Genomic DNA, 22,935 nt, shown 5'->3' on the forward strand with positions numbered 1-22,935 from the left:
AGAAGGGAGATCCAAAGCAGCAGAGATGAAAATGGAGACGGAGATGGGGAGAGAGATATAGAGGAGCAGAGGCGCGGAGATCGAGGCGGGGAGTGTTTTAAAAATAAATGAAGGGAGAGCGGGACTGTGGCAAGTGGAAGCTTTTCATCGGCTACCTTTGGCGGTCTTGACCAGATAGACATGTATTTCTCTGTAGAGAAAGAGAGTAGAGGGAGAAAGTCGATTGAAGGATGGACGGTGAGGGGTAGAGAGAATGAAGGAAAAGACAAGTATTTGGGGCGTAGAGAGAGTGGAGAGCGGTGTCTGGATAGGGGGAAGCAAGAGGGAAAGTCGGGGACACGTGGACCCACAGAAAAGGGTACAAATCATGACATGGCCGCTCCTACAGTACGGAGATAGAGTGACACGTAGTAACTGCGCGTCATTGTGGGGCCAGAGACTGCTCCAGCTAGAATACGCTCTAACGTGCGCTCACAAGCGGAGGATACCAGCGGATCAACATTTTCATTAATTTTTTTATTTTATTCTTTTGGGATCTTAATTATCTCAATTGCATTAACATATACTATATAGTTTTAGTTCTAAAGGTAAAATTAAAAACAGAAAAATTTTAAATTACCATTCATTCAACTTTAAACTTGAAATAACAAAAAAAAAATTTATTGTATTAATTTCGACAACATAGTTTTAAAAATTTTAGACCGATTTTTCGGGTTATATTGATTAAGCGTTTGATATAATATCAAAGCTGAATACCACTTTCCACGTTTGAATCCCGGGTGAATCCTACTTAGTTTTTCATGGCAAAAAATTAAAGTGGATAAGTTCACTACGTAACGCAACACGTCGAAGACATATCTCCCTCTGCATGGACATGTGTAACTTTTGAGTGTAAGGAAGAAGTCATGGCCACTTCCCTGTCATCAGAACTTTCAAGCTGCAACTTGTTTAATTTCTAATTGTCGTCTTCCTTTTCAATGCGTCTGCGTGGTCCTTTCACCCACCGGCCACCGCTCACTGAACCTATGCTCAGGTTTAGTTCCAAGCTCCAGTACTGTTAAATGAAAAAGAAAGAGAAGAAATGAAAGAAATCAAACGCAGGCGCCGGTATTAAGCTTTTACAGAGACCAGCTGGAAACAGAACCCAGTCAAAAAGACCATGTTGTCGATTACTTTAAGCACCAGTGGCAAGTAAAAATACAGCGTCTAACGCGCGCACAGGATGTGAACACTAAACACGGGTAGGAAAGACGAAAGAAGAAAGAAGAAATGGAGAAATCGGCGACGACGGGGAGCTGCTGTGTTGGCCTGGCCCTCGTAATTCAAGCGCCTTTGTCGACGGTCAAAGCCAGGACTCTAAAACCCAAAAGAGAAGAAAAAAAAGTTTGCCGTCATAGTCAGTAACGAATCATTTCTCACGTTCGCCTCCCAATTGTTTACAGCTTCTCAAGCTCATATTTTATACAGTCTCAAAGAAGACGATAATTGAAAGGCTTGAGAGGCTCACTATAAATGAATAGTAGTTGGCGTTCGGAAGGATCCTCCGCCATTTTTCTACGGGATATAGCGCATAGGGTCTCCCTGCGGTGCACGTGCCTAGGGAAAAGGGGCAGACAAAGAGAACGGCTTCCGGCCGCAATGCGTGGGAGACGGAGCCTACTCAGATTAGGATTCGGTGGAGTTTGGCTCCGGTGTTAGTTTGCACGTGTGGGTAGGGGAATGTGCTCAAACTGCACGTGCACTCGTGTGGGTTGGGGGGGGGATCCCCATTCTCTTCGTATAGAAAAGAGCATTAAAGATAATGCACCACCGTGTTCGTGCCGTCCTCCGCACCCGTCTTCAACCATCGAATACTTCCTTCGATTCCCCTCTCCTCCTCCTTTCTCTGTTTCTTCTTCTGCGGCCTCCATGGGGGTTTAACCTACTATAATACCCAGGCCTGCGTGACATTAAATGATCTTCTGAGACTGCCTAAATCTGGAAAGGATATGGAACTGAGGTGGGGAGGTGACCGAGGGTTATCTATCTCTTCAGCCCATGAATGGCGTGGACTGAAAATGCTCGTAGCTCGCAGTAAATTTCACTTCGTGTATCTGAAATGAGGTGGAGAGCACTTCTATTTTGCAACTTAATGCGAAAAGAGGATCCCAGAGACGTGAAAGGCAGATCCTCGTTGGAAAATTCAGACTGGAAGAAATTCCGGTGGTGATCCTTAGTTTTTCTTGTGATTAACAGAAGTAAAGTCCACAGGGTAGAGAGACTTGATAAGTAGTTTACACCTTTGGGTAGAAAATAGAGGTTCCCATGTAATCTAAAGTATACATACATTAACGTAATTGTGCAAATTGAAATCTCAATAATAAATACATAAAACAGATTTGAATGTTACCGATTTACAGAGATCTACATACAAGAAAAAACAATATTTTAGTTTGAAAAGAATACATATTACATGATACTACATCCAATCGCATTTCATGCCGCTAAGCCAACCCCTGCCAGTCTCCAAGGGGTGCAAGCCAGAACCCAGTCAAGCCCTTGAACTCGTGATCTCCTCTTCGAGTTTGCTGCATGTCCGACCACCATTCCGAACTCCGGCGGTGGGAACAGCTTTGTTACTGGAGAAAGGCACCCGGAGGAGAAAGAGGAGGAAGAGGAAGAAGAATCGCGAGGGGAGGAGAAAGAATCCCCTTCAGAGCCCCACAATCCGAAACTATCAGACCTCTCAACGACATCATATTCACTCCTCTTTTCACCTTGTTGGCCTTGCTGAGCCTTCCTGCCCTTCTTCCAAAACCGATTCTTCGACCGGTTCGAACACGGTTTTGGCAGAGAATGGCGCTCCTTGGCCAGGATGGAGCTCTGCACTGCCGGTGGAGGGTTCAGTGGTGGCAGTGGAGCACCTTCTGGCACGACCTTGGGCTGTCCGGGCTGAGCTTCCCATTCAAAAGGGACCTGCCCGGCGACATCCAGGTAGTAGACCCTAGAAGAGAAGCCCTTTGAATTGTCTCTGGAAAGAATCCTGTTAGCGAAAACTTCTTCCCCTTGAAGCAGAGACAAGGAGCGACGGCTGTTGCTAAAGTTCAAGAGCTTAGAACTACGGCTGGAGAAAACGTTGTCTGTCATCATTTCTCACAAGGAAAGCTGATGGGTTGTCTTGTAGATGATAGCACTAGTGGTGAAACTGTAAAAGAAACTTCAGAAAACAGAAAATTGATCTGTGTTGCGAATGGCTGTAGTACTGAAGTTTGAATTTGATGAGGGAAGAGGCTTCAACGGTGAATTATATAGACTTGGATGTAATCCGGGTCTGCAGGAGAGTGCCGGGGAGGACGGGCTGCATGATCCAGCAGAGCAGGCCCCTCAAGCTTTATTAAGTGGAGTGAATATAGAGAGAGAGAGAGCTCCTTCTTCCCCACGGCACTCTCCATTGATGGGAAGGCCACGCTAAGCACTTGAGCGGTATTAGTCGGTTGTATTTTCATGTGCGTTTGGCTAAATTTTTAAGAAAATTGGTGACACTTTTATAATTTTCCTTCTTTGCAACGATCTTTCTCTAATTTCTTGCATGTTCAGCAACTTCTACTTTCAGTTTTCTCATTTCTGAAAAATGTGTACGATACCATTAAAGGGTCATGAATAAACCTTTCACACAATGACTATTTTACTTGTCCCAAAATCTATAGTTCGATGTTCGGCTTTTCAATTTAAGAAGAGTATGAAGAAATCCAAGTCTGAGAGACGACTCTTGCAAGTCGTCCAACAATTTCTAGTTCAGAATGTCGGTCATGTTATTGCACTTGCTCTTCGTTTAAAATCAAGTTGATTGATTAGCAAGATTTTATGAACCTTGGGCATTGAAAAAGAAAATTTCCAATCTTTGCCTTGTTCTCTACGTGACGAACTTTGGGATAATCAAATGGCAGAACCAGGTCCAGTTGACCACGATCCAACCAATAGGCTGGGTCCAGGTCTAATGACATGAGTTAAAAGGAGTCATAAATCAGTTCGTCACTTCTAAGAACAAGCTCTTTGAACGGATTGTAGAACATTGAGTGGTTGATCATCATAGGGTATATAACAGATTACATCTTCATTCATTTGACAACAACAACTGGGAAGTAAAGATTACATTAGAAAATTGCAATGTGCCCACCACTACTCTGGCTGGCAAAGCCTGACTTGGGCCTAAGATGAGCCACAAACGTGTACAATAATTAGGATAACAAGTTGAAGTCGATCTCAGATTTCATACAGCCTGCACACGAAAAAACAAGGTTAGTAATAAACAAGGAACACGAGACCCCTCGGCTAAATTATGAGGATTGCCAATAATAAAGTTTGAGTTGGTCTGTTTGTAATAAAGTCAGAGATGGAATATCAGAAAGTATAGTTAATAAGATGGTTAGTACCTACCTCCGTTGCACCTGGAACAATTGAGTCCCTGTCAGGATCTAGATGGCCATTCACTCTTCTGAAAATTTAGTCACTTGGTCATTTATGGTCATCCCAAAATATTATTGCAAAACTAGAAAGAGTGTGGTGACATTACCTAGGTTTCTCAACCTTTGCCAGATGTTTAGACATTACAGAAGCCTGCATATAAAACTTGTATGAATATCCCTTCTGGTAGAAGATAATAAAGTGATAATGGGTTCTTCATACAGATGAAAGACAAATTCAATTGAAAAGTGTTGTCAAAAGGCTAAATACACGATTATAGTCTAACTCTATTCTCATAACCCTGGTTTTCTCACTTGGCCGGGTCGACTTAGATTTGGGACTGGGTGGGTCAGGTCTAGGGGTCCGATTCAACCCTTTTACAGTGGGTGAGTCCCCTGCGACTTGAACCAAGTCCAGGCCCAACTCGTCTGACCTAACCCAGAAAATCAGGATCCCAACTCGGTTCGCAATTCCTAGTTGGAAAACAATGCTAGTGGAACACTGCAATAAAGGAATAAAAACATTCCCAGATTGCATTGATTGCTTTGGTTTGGAGATAACTAATATGATTACCCAGAATCATCAACCAGGTTACTCCTCTACTCAAGATAGATGTGCAGATGATAGTGCTTTTGCTAAAACTTTAACTTACAATTGATGGACAATTGAAGTTTGTGGACTATGTCGTGACACTAAAATGATTAACTCAATTACTTATTATGTTTGATCAGTCACAAAGTTCAACCACAATCCAGCTCAAAAACTGTAAATTTTATACCAAATAGAAGTTTAAAATGCTTGCAAGCAACGTTGGCCATAAAATTCAGCATTCAGAACATAGTTACATTGATTGAACTTTAAAAAGTAGCATATAAAAGTATCCATTATATTTCATACGGAATTTTACTTGCTTTCACTATTGAATATAGAAAGATAGTTTGGAACAGTATTATAAAGGAAGTAATGACACATCAACCACAAGCTAAACTTTTTCTCTTACATGAATCTACGAAGCTCTTGGAGCTCCAGAGCTTTTCTTTTTCCTTCAACATTCCCTACACCATGATACTCGCATATTGCCTTCCCGAGAGCATAGGTAGGCACTCACAGATTTTCCTTTCATTTTTTTTGGATGTTGAACCCCACACCCTGGTTAGACTTAATCCCAAGGCCCCATTCACTTCCAGATGTATTAATCATCATAATATTTAGAAGACGAAGCTAAAAATAAAAGTCATAGCTGCAAATGCACCTAAAGGTAATATAATCGGCTACAAGAAAAAGAAAATAAAACTAGAAAAAATAATTTTATAATTAAATAAATCAATGAACAAAATACAAGACCTGCTCTTGGATGATGCTTTGCGCCTCGACAAGTTGAGCTTCAAGCTCAAGCTCTCTCTCAGTTGCCTCAGAAGTGACCTCTGCTCCCTTCTGCGAATCTTGAAGTTGCACCATTCTCTCCTTTAAACAGCAAGAAAACAAGTGAATATAATGGTGACAATTAACGAAAGATGGAACAAAAGTCCAACAACTTTATATTTCACGAGTGATGAGAAATGAAAATGATTACATAACAAAGTTCAAACAACTAGGAGCAAAAATTAGCTGTATAACAATTTAAGTTTGTCAATATATAAACTAAAAAAATATGAAGTAAATCAACTCAAGATAATTGGATGCAGAACCACTATGATAAACTATAGATGCAATTCAAAAGTGCGACTCCCGATCAGTAGCTAATACTCGATCACTACTACAATATATTATTAAAATCATTACATTTTAACACTGGTATATTTTGTGTAACACAGTAAATAGTATTTTTACATATTTAATACCTCTGGTATATTTTGTGTAACACAATAAATTGTATTTTTACATATTTAATACCTCTGGTATATTTTGTGTAACACAGTAAATAGTATTTTTACATAGCTATTAGAACCCTAATCAAGTAAAAATTGTCACAGTACATTTGCATCAGCTGCAGTTAAAACTTAAATTTAGACCATAATCTAATTACCTGTCAAATCCAAATCCCAAAACCTGTCGCTGAATCAGGCTTCCAAGTTGATTTGGATCAAGGTAAAACATTATGTGTTTCTAACCCAAATATCGACTCTCTCCTGACTCTTTCCCTCAATATAAACAATTTAATGCATCCTGGTAATTAAACAACCAAGGTATAATGCAACCCATGTTTACCTTTATGGAGACCATTTTAGTTCGAAGGCTTTCTTCTATTTGATCTCTAGCCATGTGAAAAGGTAGGTCAAAGACATCCTGCAGATGGTTCAAACAGTTAAAAGGGCCACCAAAATCTCAAGCAAAATGACTTCAGAAAACAATCAATGCAGTTTCATGCAGCAATAGAAGCAGTTTATCGCATAGCTTGTACCGTCCTGCCTCCCAATGGCGATTGAAGGGGCTCCATATCATGTTTTTCATTCATTGAAGAAATCAGCTTAGGTAGCCCGGATGGAGCATTTAGAAGGTCACGTACTTCCATCTGGAAGAATGCATCCAGAAAGATATTATAATGCTTGTTTGTATTTAACCACAGAGCAATTAAACCATAAGTGTAGTTTGACCAGAAAATTGCAACAATTCAAAAACCTTTTATCCCCTGCGACGTTAAGGGAAAAGAATCTTCAAAAAGATAGCCAAAGACAGGTGCTGATAGAATACTGCTCCACATAATGCCACATGCAGTAGGCACTGCATGAGTTCCAATCAGAAATATAACCCACTGAAGACCCTTCTAGACAAACTTCATTTCTTTTATTTTTCTTTTTGTGTGTTAGACAAACTCGATGGCCATTCTAAAACAAGTGCCAGAGACCACAATCTTTAACTCCATGCTTAATATCAAGCATAGGTAAAAGAGGGGCGTCTTTTCAGGTTTGCAGCAGGCGTGAAGCCTTTTGCACAACTCAAACGGGAAATCTTCATATAGGACAATGATTGGTCAGCAGACCAGCAGGACATGGAACACTGAAATAAGTAATGAAGACAGACTTACAGGAGAAGTTGGGTGGCAGATGATTCAGTGAAAAAGGGGGATTATGTAGGCCAAACCAACATAAATGAGACAAGGCTAAGATCAGGATGATCTTTATTTTTTTTGAAATGTGAGGGATGATCTTTATGATGATCAAAATTCACCTCTTCCAAAAAACCCATGCTACCACTTCTGCTGCTAATGTCACTACTATCTAAGATCCATCGCCACTTACATGATTTCTGGCATGTCAGATTTTATTTGAAACATTCCATTATCACAGCTCCCTCCGCAGTAGCAATGAATTTGCAGTAATAATCTTCTAGAACTAACAATACAACAAAAGGATAAATCTTCCCTAAACAACCGACTCCAAATGAAAATTATTCTTGAAAACTACCAAAAGATCATTTAAGACATTTGCATCAATTTCAAGGTATTTCATGCACTATTACATACGTCAAACGGGTGTTGATCAGATAAAAAATAGTTTCTAATTAAAATTTGAACTATGTAAACAGTTTAAATCACAAATTTCTCCACTTCCATGTAGTGCGGTTCAGATAATACTTGTGTAATTTGTGTTAATTATGTTTTAGTGTCTCTTTGAGGCTGTATGGAGTTCTCTTTTTTTTTTTTTCTTTGGTTTTTGAATGATCATTTTAGTTCCCCAAACGGCTAAATAATGTCTGTGTTTTGTCTCAGTACTTGTGATTGAAGCATGAAGATGGGAATTTGGTTACAAAAAACACTGTTCAGCATGATAGATTTTCATGAATCTCTAGGATGAACTTCAAAAGCTCCTCAACTGGAAACCACCAGAATGTCATTATAAAATCTTATTGCAACCACTGCTATCAGAGAACCCTTTCAATGCATATATCCACCTTCATTCAAACAGCACTCGCATGTATGTTAAGTAATAATTATATCAATATTATAATGCAACCTGTAAGGAACGCAATGAAGCCCTTAAATCAGCATTTTCCGCCATTAGCTCTTGCTTCTTTGCCTCATATGCATCTGCCTGCCAGTCAAACAGTTTTAGAAGTAACAGTTAAAAAATATTTGAGTACATATGCACGCTACACCTCTTTATCTGAATCTAAGACTTCATTTAAGAAACCCCCCCCCCCCCCCTCAATGCTGAGTTGCTGTCCTTTATGGGATGAAAATATTCTCTCAAGAATGCTCCTCTTCCCTGGCCAAAGAAGTAGATTCAGCTGACAAAACCAACATTTCTCAAGAAGACTCCTCTTCCCAATGCCATGAGCTGACGAAAAGCTTCTGATGCTCCCACCTCCCCTAGCCATTGGAGCATGTATACATAGCACTAGTTCGTGTTTATGGCCCCCTGTTTGTCTCATGGAATCATATTTTAAGGGAAGCCAACATTCTTGCAGATGCTTTAGCAAACAGGGATTTATCCATCACCATGTTGAAGTGTGTAACTACCTTCCTCATATATCATGAGGCTCAGTGTTTGTTTCTCCCTCTACTTGTTGTTTCTTGATGATAAAACCAAGAAAAATAATACTAATTTAGAAATGTTGGAAAGCCAAGAAAAAAATTATTTTCTAAAAAATCCCTCTTACAATCATTTTATAGAAATCGTTGTCAGCCTTCTTTCCATTCCAAGTTCCACGTTGTCGTCCTTCTTTCTGTTATAAATAGCACAGTAGACCTTAGCTACACAGAGTTAATCGGCCATTCTTATAAATGACTATTTCAAACTGTTCAGCACCTGAAGTAAATTCATTATCTCCATCCCTGATCTGGATTCCTTCTTTTTTTCCATTAACACTTGATTTAGTCTCTCCTGAAGAAAAACATATGTAATCCCTCTGTTAGTTCAACGCCTCACACCTTCTACCATAAATTGCCACCGCTGTTAATATACACTAACTATTTTGAATTTTCAAGGAGCAGAATGGGAACAAGAATCAAATTACCTGCAATTTTACATACTCCTTTTCTCTTTTCTTCATTTCATGTATTTGTTGAGTTCGGACTTGCTTTTAAAACACAAAGCAATATAAGTCGGTGATAAGATGTCACACAAAAGCCTAATATGGACATACAGTCCAAACCCATTAATGTGGGGAAATGTCCACTTCATTGAAAGAGAAGAGAAGCAATATCCATTCTCTGAATAAATTAGAGGTGTTCAACCTAATATGCACCTCTTCAGGATAGAAGATTCCATCAAAGCATGAGAGAAGCAAAGAGAGAAATAATAAATAGGTGTATAGCATCATCGCCATCCTTCTCATTACTTGATAGTCAGCTACATGAGCAATCATAATACAAGGAGGAAGAAACAGCATATGTGTAATCTAAAGTGCCAAATACATGATGTGTAATGAGAAGATCCATGCATGCAGAGGTAAAAGCCATACCTGGTTACCGATGACCATTTTCTGAAATTCATCCCTTTCCTGCTGGAGCTTTTCGATTTGAGACTTGAAAGCTGCTGTAGCTTTAGCCTCCTGTTAATATGAAATTTCACTGTAGCTATACTAAAGTCCATGAGCTGTAAAAGTGACTGTATTGGAAGCAGGAAATAAATAATTCATCAGACCGTGCGTGTCATGGATGCTATTTCTCGTCCTTTGGCAGCTATTTGAGCCTCGAGTCTCTCAATCTTGCCCTCTAATCTTGATATGTCCGATTGTAACCTACAATAAGAAAGAAAAGAGTAAAAAATGGCACAAAAACATGTATAATTTGTTAATTCTCTGTAAATTAGTTTGGATGTAGCAAAGGATTGCAAGAGACATCAAACAACAATAGTAATTTATTGTATACAAGAAAATTACTTAAGCATCAGTTGACATCTAAGTCCTGGAATTCTAGATCATAACTGAAAAACGAAAATTCACCTCTGCCTCTGTTCATTAGCTGAGTCCCTAAATTCGATATCTCGCTGCCGCTGTTGCAGCAATGAATAAATGCAGTTACAAGTACGTGCAATTGAGACCTTGCAACAGCAAAAAACAATAAATCATGAGTCACAAATTAAGAAGGCACACTGAAGCCCACTCCTGATCCGGCCGGAAAAAAAACATATAAACGAACAAATGCACTCTCAACCAAGTAGACGTATCGCCATCTCACCGGATCATTGGCAAAGAGATCAAGTGATGCCGGAAAACCATAGGTAACCAAAGTCTGGTTCAGATATTTAGTACAATGTTCTAGATTTCCCACATCGGCAAAAGCATACTCCCTGAGACAACCCAGAATCAAAATGCAGGAAAAGGAAACAATAGATGATACTACATTGAGACGGAGTCGACACAAAGTGTAGAGATTTCTCGACGAACAAAGACATTCTCACCCAATTCCGAGTCCGGAATGCGTAGTTGATGTCTGCATCGGTGGAAACTGAGTCATTATCACAAATGAAGAAGGAAAAAAGGCGAAGAGCAGAGGAGGAAGCTAACGGATATACAAATGCGGAATGCGCTGTGAAGAAAATACCGTACCGTTAAACTGAAGGTGAGATCTGTTGCAGACATTTCTGAGAAGTATGCAGTGAGCGATGAAAATGGAGGAAGACAGTTATTAAAAAAAAAAAATGGCGGAAGAGAGTGAGGGACGAGGGTTTGGGTAACTTTCGGTCCTGAGGGATATTGCGTTGGGAAATTTGAAATTTGGGAAGTTGAATAGGATGAGGGAGGCGCTTGAAAGGGAGGTAGCTAGAGTGCACCCTGTGGCGACGACGCGAGGTGGTGCCTATGCGTCGTTGGCATCGAGTCCGTCAGTTGAGTCATCGGTGAGTAGCGCTGCCGGCCCAGGCTAAATTTGTTCGGGAAGTAAGACGGGCATTAACAGCAAATGATGGCGGGATTTGGGTTGGCCATTAAGCGCGCGTACCGTATATGTTACGGCAGCCAAAGATGGAAAAAACCGAGAAGAGCGCCTCCTCCTTGTTATTCTACAATGTCTACAGAGGGGAGGCAACCGCGACCGGCCCGGCCCCCCAATGTGAGAGGTGTCTCACACTCCTTGCTATGGTGTGGAAACTCATCCTGTATATGTTAGCAACAAACAAGTCTGACTATAAAGTTGATGTATAATAATAATAGTAAAAATTATGATAGTTCACTTAGACGTTAATAATCACATGGTCTGACTATAAACGTGCAATGATTTAATGTCACATCATCATACAAATATTGCGTGTGTATAAAACATAAGAATGATCACTTCTTATCTCGCTTATGTTACTCATTGCTTTGTGTATAAGATGCTTGATTCGTTTAGAGTATAATCCATCACATAAATAATTTAGTTGATGTATTTAGTTACATTAAAAAATTCATATTTTCTATAGAGTTGGAAGTTTTGTGTTAAGTCCCTAATTAATATTATCCAAAATACTGTCATGTTAGAAGCAGAAGACATAGGTACTTAACCTAAGACCATAACATCACACTCCACCTTCGCGAACCGATGACCACGACGGCGCAACGACACTAGCCCAACTGCGATAATACCTAGATGCGACCTACCAGTATTTTAATCCAGCATTTGCGCTCGAGGTTTTCCTTTCCCTTTTTGCTCATCTTCTTACTGTGACTGTACTTTGGCGGGACTATTAATATCTATGTAACGACACTACCCCGATCTAGGGTTTATCATAAGGACCCACCAGTAATTTAATCTGGCTTTTGCGTGTCTTGGGACTCGAACTCGTGATGTGGGAACCCGCTCTCATACCAAATGTTAAGCACCTAACCAATACTACCCAAAGATCGCCTGTTAGGAGCGGAAAACAAAAATACTTAACCCAGGACCATAACATTTTGATTAAAAGAGAATATTATCTCATGGGTAAAATCATAATTTTGAGATAAAATTTATTTCTTGTATTGAAAAAGTATATATTTTAATTCTCATAAATGGTTTTTATAGATAATTATTTTAATATTATACTATATATATATTTTTTTTACAAAAAAATACTTAAAACATGACGATGATCCGGTGCAATGGATTCCACGTTGGAATCAAACTCAATTATTGGGGATGGATTAAGTAGTTAAAGTTTGAGTTTAAGTAAAATGTTCAGACGGAGAAAAATTATCTTTACAATCAAATAAATTTAAGTGTTGTTGAACTCAATATAAATATATACCAAAGAGGTCACACCATTCCTCTATACTCTACCCCTATGCCACAAAATATAACAATAATTTTGGTTTGTTTACAAAATAATAATTAAAAAAATTGTAATTTATTAGAATATTAATAAAAAAATATAAAGAATATAAATTATTTAGTTGATATTTCGGCAATTTAAAGCTAATAATGCCTTAGACGATGCTAGAAAGTCACGAATTATTCTTATAATTTTGTTCAGGACGTTCCTACAATTTACTTTTTTGAGACCCACCAAGAACACATGCAAATAATAATCACATGTTTAGGGGCAAATTTCCAGGTGTGGAACATGATCAAACTTGAACGGACCCTCACATTTTTTTACTAGCTGTAATCTTGTGCGAATTGACCACATCTTGTCACCAATGACCACTCGACCCTCTCGCTAGCTTTTGTTCATTCGTACTCGTTCCGCCTTCAATCCGACACTTGAGCTCTCCACCAATAACAAGCGACTCAAAATAATCAACGGTTCAAGATAAAAACACACCCTTTCTCCGGATCGAGGCCTAATCTAGCGGTTTACAAGCCGCTACGCTCTCTATAAAACACCTAAGATACATAGACGCAATGAAAAGCTGAATCTCTCTCTGAAGTCTGAAGCGGTACTTTACTTTCTAGCCGATTACCCTTGCGGCTGAGTTAGATTGCAGACAGGAGGCAAAGAATATGTCCGGCCGTGGAAAGGGTGGCAAGGGTTTGGGAAAGGGTGGCGCCAAGCGTCACAGGAAGGTTCTACGAGATAATATCCAGGGCATCACCAAGCCGGCTATTCGCCGTCTTGCTCGTCGTGGTGGCGTCAAGCGAATCAGCGGTCTCATTTACGAAGAGACCAGGGGCGTCCTCAAGATCTTCCTCGAGAACGTTATACGCGATGCTGTAACCTACACCGAGCACGCTAGGAGGAAGACTGTCACGGCGATGGATGTTGTCTATGCGCTGAAACGCCAGGGTAGGACCTTGTACGGTTTCGGTGGTTGATGTGATGGATCTAGGGTTTTTATGGCTCTGATGTTCTTGTATAGGAAGAAGAGATAACAGGCGAATCTGTAGTTTTTAGTCTACGAATTTCTTTGAATTTAGCGTTTTGTCGGTTCTTGTTCCTTTCCAGTTTCTTGATTTAGGTTTAGGGATGCCGATTCGCGGTATCTAGGGTTAGATCAGATTGCTGATCAATGGAATTGAATGGAAATTGTAATGCCTCGTTTCCATAATGTGAATTCACTTATGTATTTTGCTGTTTTTATTGATGAGTCCTGAGGTAATGAAGGAGGGTGATTGGGTTGAATTGCGTGTTTCGGTTCACCAGAATGGAGGTTTTGGTTTTCTAAACTCTTCCTAAACCTGTATGGCATTGTTTCAAGAAGTTAGGCGATTCTTATGAATCTTTCAATGGTCAATAAAAACAGCTACAAAATCATAATTTGGTTTTTCGATTGTGTTGTTTGTAGTGAAAGCTTCAATTGAACTACTAAATAACCCTGCGAGAAAATTGGTTGAATGGAGTATTTCTATTTCTATTTGGCGGAAGAATAATTTATGGGTCTGATTTTAATGAGCCCACTTTGTGCGTCTATGAACCTAGTGAGTAGTGAATAAACTGCAAATTTGTGCATTGCATTATCTAATGGGTCCAGCCCATACGGTGGGCTTTTCAAGCGTCACCAGTTGGACACAGTTGGGTGGGAGAGAAGTTTGGATTGGGCGGGAATCGGGATTTGTCTCAATTTTTTGCCCGGCGGGAAATGGAGATGTTAGTGGAAATCTTTGGACAGGCCACGTGGCTGCTACTTATTCCCCTTTGTTTGTAGGGAGTAGGCCTAATGGTCAAATTATTGTCAAATTATACTTTCAAAATGCCTAACGGTCACAACCCTGGTTTGCTAAGTAAAAGTGAATCATTTGTTTGTGTTAATGCGGTAGATGTAACAGGCACTAGAAAACACTTTCTTGTGGTAGTATTTAAAATAAAAAAATGTAGTGTAGAGAAGAAGAGAATGAGTTATTTTTGTAATATATTTAAATAGATTATATACCTAAACAGATAATTAACCTAAACAAACTTGGTTATTACCCTAATAAGTAATTTAATGTAATATTAAAATATATTAGTATATTCAACAAGATATTTTATTAATAAATTAAGATAGATTGAAGTTTAGTATAAATCAATACAATAATTACGTGAGATAATTAACTAGTGTACTAATTAATTATAAAAATAGAGAAATAAAAAGTAAAAATATATCATTTAATAAATGAATATAATAAATAAATAAAATATTTTATTAATGACATAAGATATATTTTATGTAGTATAAAATAATAATATATTTTCACAAAAAAAACATTAGTCTAATTAATGATAAAAATAGAATAATAAAAAAAAACTTGATCAATTGCTTAATTTAACAATATTTTAATTCCACTCTTAAATCAATAATTTAATTTATTAATAAAAATAATTAATATAATATTTTAGTAATAACGTAAAATAGATTTTTACATAGTATAATTTAATAATATATTTTCACAAAATGAAAATTCACGAGTTTAATTAATGATAAAAATAGAATAATTAAAAAAATACTTGATCAATGGCTTACGCTAACAATATTTTAATTACCACTCTGAAAACACTAATTTAATATAGTAATAAAAATAATGAATATAATAAATAAATAAATATATTATTTTATTAATAACATAAGATAGATTTTTAGTAGTATAATAATATATTTCCACAAAATAAAAAATTATTAGTTTAATTAATGATAAAAATAAAATAATTAAAAAAAAATATTTCTTCAATTGCTTAATTTAAGAATATTTTAATTACAACTGTTAAATCACTAAATTTAATATACTAATAAAATAATGAATAAAATAAATAAGTAAATAAATAAATATTTTATTAATAACATAAGATAGATTTTTATGTAGTATAAATTAATAATATATTTCCAAAAAATTAAAAATTAATAGTTTTTAAGTTTAATAAATAGAATAATTAAACTAAAATACTTGATCAAATGCTGACTTTAAAAATATTTTAATTACCACTCTTAAATCACTAATTAAATTGATTAATAAAAATAATAAATATGATATTTTGTTAATAACAAAAGATAGATTTTTAAGTAGTATAAATTAATAATATATTTCCATAAATTTTAAAACCATTAGTTTATTTAATTATAAAAAATAAAATAATTAAAAAAAATGTTTGGTAATGAACTAAATTAATAATGAACTAGAGTGAGATCTATTGTAGCGAGCTAAGACACTAGTTCAAGTGGATGAACTCGGATTTCGGTGGGAATCCTGATTCACCCACTTTACTCATGGGTGAGTTTAAGTGGATGAACTTGTTTATCTACTTGAAATGGCACCTGGTGTGTGCACTAACGCATCGGGGTCAAGTGACAGTGTAATTTAATTCACTTTCACAAAATAACGGATATGTTCGGAATTTAAGACAAATGATTTGAGACTGCTCAAATATTTTTTAGGCATTGAAGTACTACAATCCAAACATGAAATCATATCATCTTAAAGGAAGTATGTCCTTGACCTACTAAAGGAGACCAAATTGTTGGGATGGAGACTAGCAGAAACTCCCATGGACTCAAACACAAAATTATGTGCAGGTACCGGAGAAGAGGTAGATGTTGGCAAATATCAAAGATTGGTGGGAAGACTCATTTACCTCTGCAAAACGAGGCCAGATATTTCATATGCAGTCAATGTAGTAAGTCAATATATGCACAATGCATAACTCAGTCATTGGCAAGCACTAGAATGGATATTACGATATTTCAAAGGAGCACTAGGAAGAGGGGTTCTATATTAAAATCATGGACACTTCAACATCTAAGGTTTTTCAAATACAGACTGGACCGGATCCCAGGATGATAGAAAATCTACTTCAGGATATTGTACGATAGTTGGAGGAAACTTGGTTACATGGAGGAGCAAGAAACAGAATGTAGTTACATGATCTAGTGCAGAAGTAGAGTATAGAGCTGTGACACACATAATCAGTGAACTCCTATGGATCGAATATCTCCTTACTGAACTGGGATTTTACAAAGAACCTCCTATGAACCGCAATACACATCACATCAAATGCAATCTTCCATGAAAGAATAAAACATATAGAAATAGATTGCCACTTCATACGAGAAAAAACCACTACATGCATCTTATCTCTTAAGCATGTATCTTTACAAAACCAAGTTGCAGACATTCTCACTAAACCAGTCACTCATAAAACTTTGTCCACCGTTTACAACAAGCTAGACATCTACAATGTTATCTCATCCCTAGCTTGAGGGGGACTGTTACAATGTGGGACCCACTATGACTACACGAGTTGGTGGAACCGACCATGAGGTTGACATATGTCAACAAGGGCCCTCACAGAAGTTGGTTCGAGCTAGGAAATAAGGAATATGAGCTGGAGTTAAATAGATGATTTAAAGATCAAGTAGGACCCACAAAGATACCACGAGTTGGTATCTCTATCAACATGAGCTAGAAGATCATGTGAGACCCACAAAGATAAGACCATGATGTCATGGTCTTGGGGTTAAGTATCTATGCCTTCCGCTCCTAACAGGCCGGTCTTTTGGGTAGTATTGGCTAAGTGCTTAACATTTGGTATCAAAGCGGGCTCCCACGTCGCGAGTTCGAGTTTCGGGATACGCAAAGGTTGGATTAAAATTACTCGTACGTCATGTCTAGGTATTATTGAGGTTGGGCCAGTGTCGTTGCGCCGCCGTGGTCGTTGGTTCGCGAAGGTGGGGTGCGATGTTATGGACCTATGCTTAAAGAAGAGTTAGAAGTTAGTGAAATTAGTCTCTTATATTGATTATGTAATCTTATCATGATAGACTTATCTTAAAGAGTTTTAGTTAGAATATAATTAAGAGTCCTAAGATTACTTGTATATGGACTTTATAACATCCTCAACTATAAATAGAGTTGATTGTAACTCGAAAATTAATCAAGCAAGCCTCTTAGTTTCTCTTTTCTCGTGTGAAACTCTCTCTCCAAAACTCTTTTATTTTTTTTCTCTCTCAACCCGAGAGTCTTTCTTGTTTTTCTCCTTTTCTTTCTCTTTCCCCTAGCTTGAGGTATTATTCAAGGGGTCCTAAATTCAACATATCATAATCATAATAGTCTAATATAACATAATCATTAAAAAATATTAATGACCTAATTATTCATTAAACAACAATATGCCTCTTTGGACATGTGGTCCCCTCTTGAAAAAAAAAATCCCTTCTTTGCTGCCTTTTATCTCATAACTATTATGTGTATAATTAAGCATCAAAGGGAGCAGAAATAAACTATACTTTTGCCAGCAACCAGGTGACGTTGTTATGGCATAGAAATGATCGGAAACCTTGAAGGCCGATGGTAAAAACCAGGTTGGAAGTGAAGAAATGGAGGAAAGACAGCTGGAGGAGGGGAGAAGTTACTGGAATTGGTTGGATTAATGCATTGGAAGGGTCCAAGATCACTCAATCATCTTCTTTCTTCATGCATTTTAATTTTCAGAGTTAAAATTGTACAGATGAGAATTGTAACATCATTCTTTGGCTCAATTTCAAGGTCCAAAGGCAAAACAATGTTTAAAAGAAAGTCCAAAAGCCAAATCACCTATACTTCATTCGATGGAAGTTTGCATTTTGTATATGACTTCTTTCCCCACAATACAGATGATCTGAGACGAGACAAGAAGAATTCAGGCAGGCTGTTCGTAGAAATTCCCCACTATTCACATGTCACATGAGGATTCCTTCCTTTCATCGTCCCAAATCAGAAACGTTAAAGTCTTGCGACCGTTATTAGCCCATCGGAGGTCAACTCCGAATAGAGCTAGCTATCGACGATACAAAGACGGCACTCTTCCCTCACCACTTCTATCTTCCCGTTGAAACAAAACAATAACTTCACCGACAACGTAACACAGAAACCAGTCACGTCGCCATTAATGTCAAACACTTCTGTCTTCTTCTCTTGTATCTGATTTGTGGAGCAGGAGAAAGAAGACAACCGACGCTCATCTCTCCCAGAAAAACGCCGACACGCCCCGCACGACAGGTTCCGGAAGCATGAAAGAAAACCCCACACATGCCGGCCATCCCACCCTGTCACTAATGAAAAGCGGAACGGTTACGTTGGAAACGACGTTGGTTGCAATTCCGTTTCCGCCCGAAATCATTCATTCTTCTCGCGATTGGAGAGAGAAGGGGAATTGTTTGTCTCTTCTGTCTGGACTCTGGCCTGTGGGCTCTGGAACTCTGGAACTATTTTCACTTTTCTAATGAAAATTTCTTGTCCCGTGTCGGAGTTTTTCACATTCCCAAGATCGGATCTGGACCGTCCGTTTTAAATATGAATGAACCTTCTTCCTGTGGTACTCTCGAGTTTCCGACTACCGCCGTAATTTGTCAGACATTGAACGCACATCAGTAAAAATGGATTTTCGTAGAGTTTTCCATTTTTTCTCCGGCTTTTTGTCTTGGTTCTCGCTGTTTAGGTTTCCGCGGCGTCGTTCTCGTGCCCCGTGCGTGTGGCGGCGAAGCCCAACCACCGGCTGTTCACGGTCTTTTCCTCCTCCGCCCGGCGGAACCGGCTGAGGCCGGTGATTTCTGATACGCACCTTGATTTGATCACCTTGCTGTCAGTGTCTTCAGCGTTGTTCGGGTCGGTAGCCGAGCACGAGGCCCGGCGGTGTGCGAGCGAGCGCCGACCGCTCTCGCTGACGATCTTCGCGTAGGGAGGTAGAACAGTTCCGACGCCTTGAAATCGCTCCAACGTGGGTGATTGTTGACGGCGGCCGCCGAGTCTGAGATGACGATCCGATGTTCGAACCGGTCTCGGTCGGTTGCAAGAAGGGTGTCTCTTCGGAGCGTGCGGTCGAAGCAGCTGACGCTCACAGTCTCTACGCCCCGCGCTGTTGGCTTATTCAATCTGCCTATGTCGACAGACCTTCGACTATTGAGGACGAGTTGCAGAAACCCGCTCGATCTCTCCCCTGCCGAGGAGTGCCGACCCGAGACTCGGTGGTAACCGACTTCTAAATCGGTCTCTATTTCGTGCCCGGCCTTGTCTTCTGGCTTCGGTGGTACATCCATGGAGGGTGGCTCTTCTACCAGGAGGACGTCCTCAGGGTCGACCCTGCACCTGCAGAGCGGGCAGGTGGAGCGGGCGTCCAGCCACGTATCGACGCAGTCTATGTGGAAGGCGTGTTTGCACTTGGGCAGAAGCCGAAGCAGTTCGGTGAATTCGAACCGGCATAAACAGACGGCGCATTCCAGCCCGTCTTTCTCACCCTGGAGCGAACCGAACCGAAAAATCGGTAGCGACTCGATTACCACTCGATCAATCCCCGAGTTCCGACGGGCGGCATTGGTCTGGAACGTGGAGCTGGGATTGGAGCCCTCTCCATTGGTCCCACCACGCTTGCAGTGTTTAGCATAGAGAAGGAGAAGAAAAGTGATGGAGAACATGGTGGTCAAGACCCCAACGATTACAGCTATACTGGGCCGAAAAGGAGATATATTGGGTCTCGGACTGAAGGGGCTTCTGGGAGGAAACGAATCAAAAGGCAGCAACGGGGAGTCCACGTTGCGCGAGGCGTTGAGAGAGGGCTTCAAAGGGTCTTCCGCCATTAAAGGCAGAAAGAGGGCCGCAGAGAAGAAAAGGGAAACCCAGATGAAGCAACGTGGAGAAAAGGCCATCTCTGGTATCGGAAAGCGAGATTTCCGAACCAGAGGAGTAGAAAATAGTGGGGAGCTTTCAGAAAGAAGAAGGGTTTGAGAAAAAAAGACTCTGCTACGTTTGGCCCGTCTGTAACTACGACACAGAAGGTAGAAGACAAAGGCATCTAACTGATGCAGATGCGTTATATATATATAATATATATATTTCTAATGACAGGGAAGAGGAGGAACGATCGTTTTTAACCGATTTTCTTCACGGCTTCGTCATCTTTTCATCATTGGTACTGATCATACAGTAAAGAAGCTTCTCTCGATCTCCCTTTGCAGCCAGCCTCCCCGTCTCTCCTCCCCTTCCTTCTCCTTTCAGTTCGGCTACCGTTCGAGCCGCGACGCCACGGACCTCTCCTCCGCTCCCGAGTCAGTCACTACTCACCATCACCTAAAAAGACGCTCACCCAACAATCCGTGAACTCGGCAAACACAAGAAAAGCATCGCTATTGAACTAGTCGCACCACCAAACCGCAATAAACGAAATTACATGAGTGCCCTGCCCTCTTTTAGTTGGCTTTTTTTTTTTTTCAGCGAATCCGCTCAACCATCGTTGTGGGAATATCTTTTGGATTAATTGGTTACTTTAGTGCTGCCGCCTGTCCGATAGCCCGATCTTTCATCGCCATGAAACGTTATTTAAAGTGAAGTGGTCCAACTCACGGGATACCTGAGCAGTAGTTACCGTATTGACTCTCCATTGAAGCTCTATGCATGCTTATCAATCAATTATTGTAAGCGTTAGTTGATCCAAGTGATTGCCCAGAAAACGGTGACAGAGGTTAGCATCGCCGGCTCCATTTGGTGGAACCACAGAAGTCGTCATTCTTCTTATCCTAAATATGCGGTTTCATTGTCATTGTAGCTTAACTAGAATTAAATGCGACTAATTCTTTTTCTACAATCAGAAGTTTGATTCTTCTTGGCTCAGATTGGCTCATTAGAATCTGAAAAGGAAAACTTGCCTATTTCAATACCGGTCATCAGCTCTGTTTTGAAAAGAGAGAATTTTCCGTTTAATCCTTTGTACTTATCTCTCTGTATCTGCCGACAAGTAATAACATGGCGAACCACTTTCAGTTGAAACCAGAGAGGGGGTTTATTAGAATGTCGATAAAAGTCCTGTTGGCTTGTCGTTGAACGGAAGAAAATAAGAAGGCTAAGGCAATCTGGACGTTGTTGACGACGCAGACCCACAGTACTTGATATTCATGTAGGAAATCAACCCCATCATGACTTTTCACAGAATGAGTTCGTAAGGACGGGTAAGTGAAACAGGGTCAGATTTTCACCTTTCCCTTTTGCCATCTCTGCTCGTCGGTTCGTGGTCCTTAAAAATGACTTACTGATTTGGCAGATAGCTCCTTCAAGGGTTGGTTTCTGTCCCTCTCTTTCTCTTTCACTGCTCATTTTACATTTCTAGTAATGAATGGCACAACTGGTAGAGGAAGAGGTGAAAGGGCAAGTGTTCGTTGAAGTTTGGGTATTGGAATCGGACAGCAAATATTGATGATGCTTTATCCAAAAAGAAGGAACAGTTACTCAGTTCCATCTGGAGATGACGCATTTCTGCTATCCTGAGAACTAAGAGTACAGAAAAAAAATTGATAATAAGATTAGAAGAAGCTGTGCCGCTCTGGGAAAGCTTCTACAGTGGACAATCTTCTCGTAAATGTCAAGAGTAGTGACAAGTACAAATTAATCAGGGGTTTTCACTGTTTTTGCAGGTGGGTTAATGTGGTGCTTGTTTTATCCGCGAAAATGACGAGTCGGAGAGATCAACTGCACAGTTGCTTACCAATCCTATTTGCACAGACACTGCAGCGGTTGGAATCAGAGTGGATCCCATAAATTTACATCTGAGTTTTAAGATGAAACTCTAGATTTTGTATAAGATCTATTTTTTTTTTTTTTTGGCAATAACCGGTCTTGTAACTCTTAGCAAAACTTGGTTTAATCAATTCAAGTCGAGTTTTTGCATTGGTCAAATAATTTATATTGCCCAAATTCAAATAGAAGTCAATTCATTGATTTATTTCTAAGAAATCGATGATAGCGGGAAAGAATTGAATGAAGAATACATACAGCATTACATAAAAAATGAAATTGAAGTTCAACTTCCTCGGCAAATACTTTTTATAAGGAAGTTGGATGGGTTTTAATGGTGGAGGGTTTGAGGCTTATATCAAACATCAGTCAATTTAAGTTTCTTATGGTCTTCTTTGGCAATACCATGTTTCTTATTTGGAGCATCATGTGAAGCCTTGTGTCCATTTCAGCTGTTGCAAAAATCTACGCTCTGTCTAACCCTGGTTTTGTTTTTGATATTTTCCGGATTTGACCTTACTCTAATGGCCGGAATGAACTGCTAAAGTTTGATCTCGAGGGATTTCAATTTAGCTGGTCTTGTCTTTTACCACTGTACTAAAGAAAATTGAGGTTGGAAAGAAGTTGAGATTTTTTGTGTAGATAGAAGTTCATATTATAAGTTCAAATGTGTTGAGTGTTATGTATGCATTATGTATGCCCATGAG

General features: G+C 39.3%; 3 protein-coding genes across 5 annotated transcripts; 1 reads left to right on the forward strand and 2 right to left on the reverse strand.

Moving 5' to 3' along the window:
• Positions 1–4,032: 4,032 nt before the first annotated feature.
• LOC137946442 (uncharacterized) lies at positions 4,033–11,262 on the reverse strand. Of its 3 annotated transcripts, none has more exons than XM_068792730.1 (16): positions 10,936–11,262; positions 10,788–10,819; positions 10,565–10,676; positions 10,330–10,427; positions 10,029–10,125; positions 9,847–9,936; positions 9,400–9,462; positions 9,192–9,266; positions 9,043–9,108; positions 8,397–8,474; positions 6,845–6,955; positions 6,652–6,729; positions 5,788–5,907; positions 4,553–4,596; positions 4,413–4,474; positions 4,033–4,258 (listed from the first exon to the last, which is right to left on the reverse strand). In XM_068792730.1, exons 1-16 carry the CDS (start codon positions 10,966–10,968, stop codon positions 4,218–4,220), a joined length of 1,200 nt encoding a protein of 399 aa, XP_068648831.1. In that variant the 5' UTR covers positions 10,969–11,262; the 3' UTR covers positions 4,033–4,217. The 3 variants fall into 3 exon arrangements, with proteins under 3 accessions (XP_068648831.1, XP_068648832.1, XP_068648833.1); XM_068792731.1 differs by having other exon boundaries at positions 4,417–4,474; positions 10,936–11,261; XM_068792732.1 differs by having other exon boundaries at positions 10,774–10,819; positions 10,936–10,966.
• A 1,938-nt stretch (positions 11,263–13,200) lies between these two features.
• Positions 13,201–13,904, forward strand: LOC137945539 (histone H4). The gene has a single exon (XM_068791474.1). The coding sequence runs from the start codon at positions 13,286–13,288 to the stop codon at positions 13,595–13,597; it is 312 nt and encodes a 103-aa protein (XP_068647575.1). The 5' UTR covers positions 13,201–13,285; the 3' UTR covers positions 13,598–13,904.
• A 4,279-nt stretch (positions 13,905–18,183) lies between these two features.
• Positions 18,184–20,806, reverse strand: LOC137945807 (RING-H2 finger protein ATL43-like). Its single transcript, XM_068791841.1, has one exon. The coding sequence runs from the start codon at positions 20,368–20,370 to the stop codon at positions 19,300–19,302; it is 1,071 nt and encodes a 356-aa protein (XP_068647942.1). The 5' UTR covers positions 20,371–20,806; the 3' UTR covers positions 18,184–19,299.
• Positions 20,807–22,935: the final 2,129 nt, after the last annotated feature.

This window comes from Aristolochia californica, unplaced genomic scaffold (genome assembly GCF_029961685.1).
Source record: "Aristolochia californica isolate CCGP_79_NKW_82.1479 unplaced genomic scaffold, dmAriCali1.0.hap1 SCAF_12, whole genome shotgun sequence".
NCBI classification, from domain to species: domain Eukaryota; kingdom Viridiplantae; phylum Streptophyta; class Magnoliopsida; order Piperales; family Aristolochiaceae; genus Aristolochia; species Aristolochia californica.

Bases quoted from the DNA above. Each gene is read 5' to 3' on its own strand.
- LOC137945807 (XM_068791841.1), bottom strand. From the start codon at position 20,370: ATGGCCTTTTCTCCACGTTGCTTCATCTGGGTTTCCCTTTTCTTCTCT.
- LOC137946442 (XM_068792730.1), bottom strand. From the start codon at position 10,968: ATGTCTGCAACAGATCTCACCTTCAGTTTAACG. The intron at 9,267-9,399 runs GTAATTTGATTC...GTTTTTCTTCAG, and splicing joins AGGAGTATGTAAAATTGCAG to GAGAGACTAAATCAAGTGTT. The intron at 6,956-8,396 runs GTTGCATTATAA...GCATTCTTCCAG, and splicing joins CTTCATTGCGTTCCTTACAG to ATGGAAGTACGTGACCTTCT.
- LOC137945539 (XM_068791474.1), top strand. From the start codon at position 13,286: ATGTCCGGCCGTGGAAAGGGTGGCAAGGGTTTGGGAAAGGGTGGCGCC.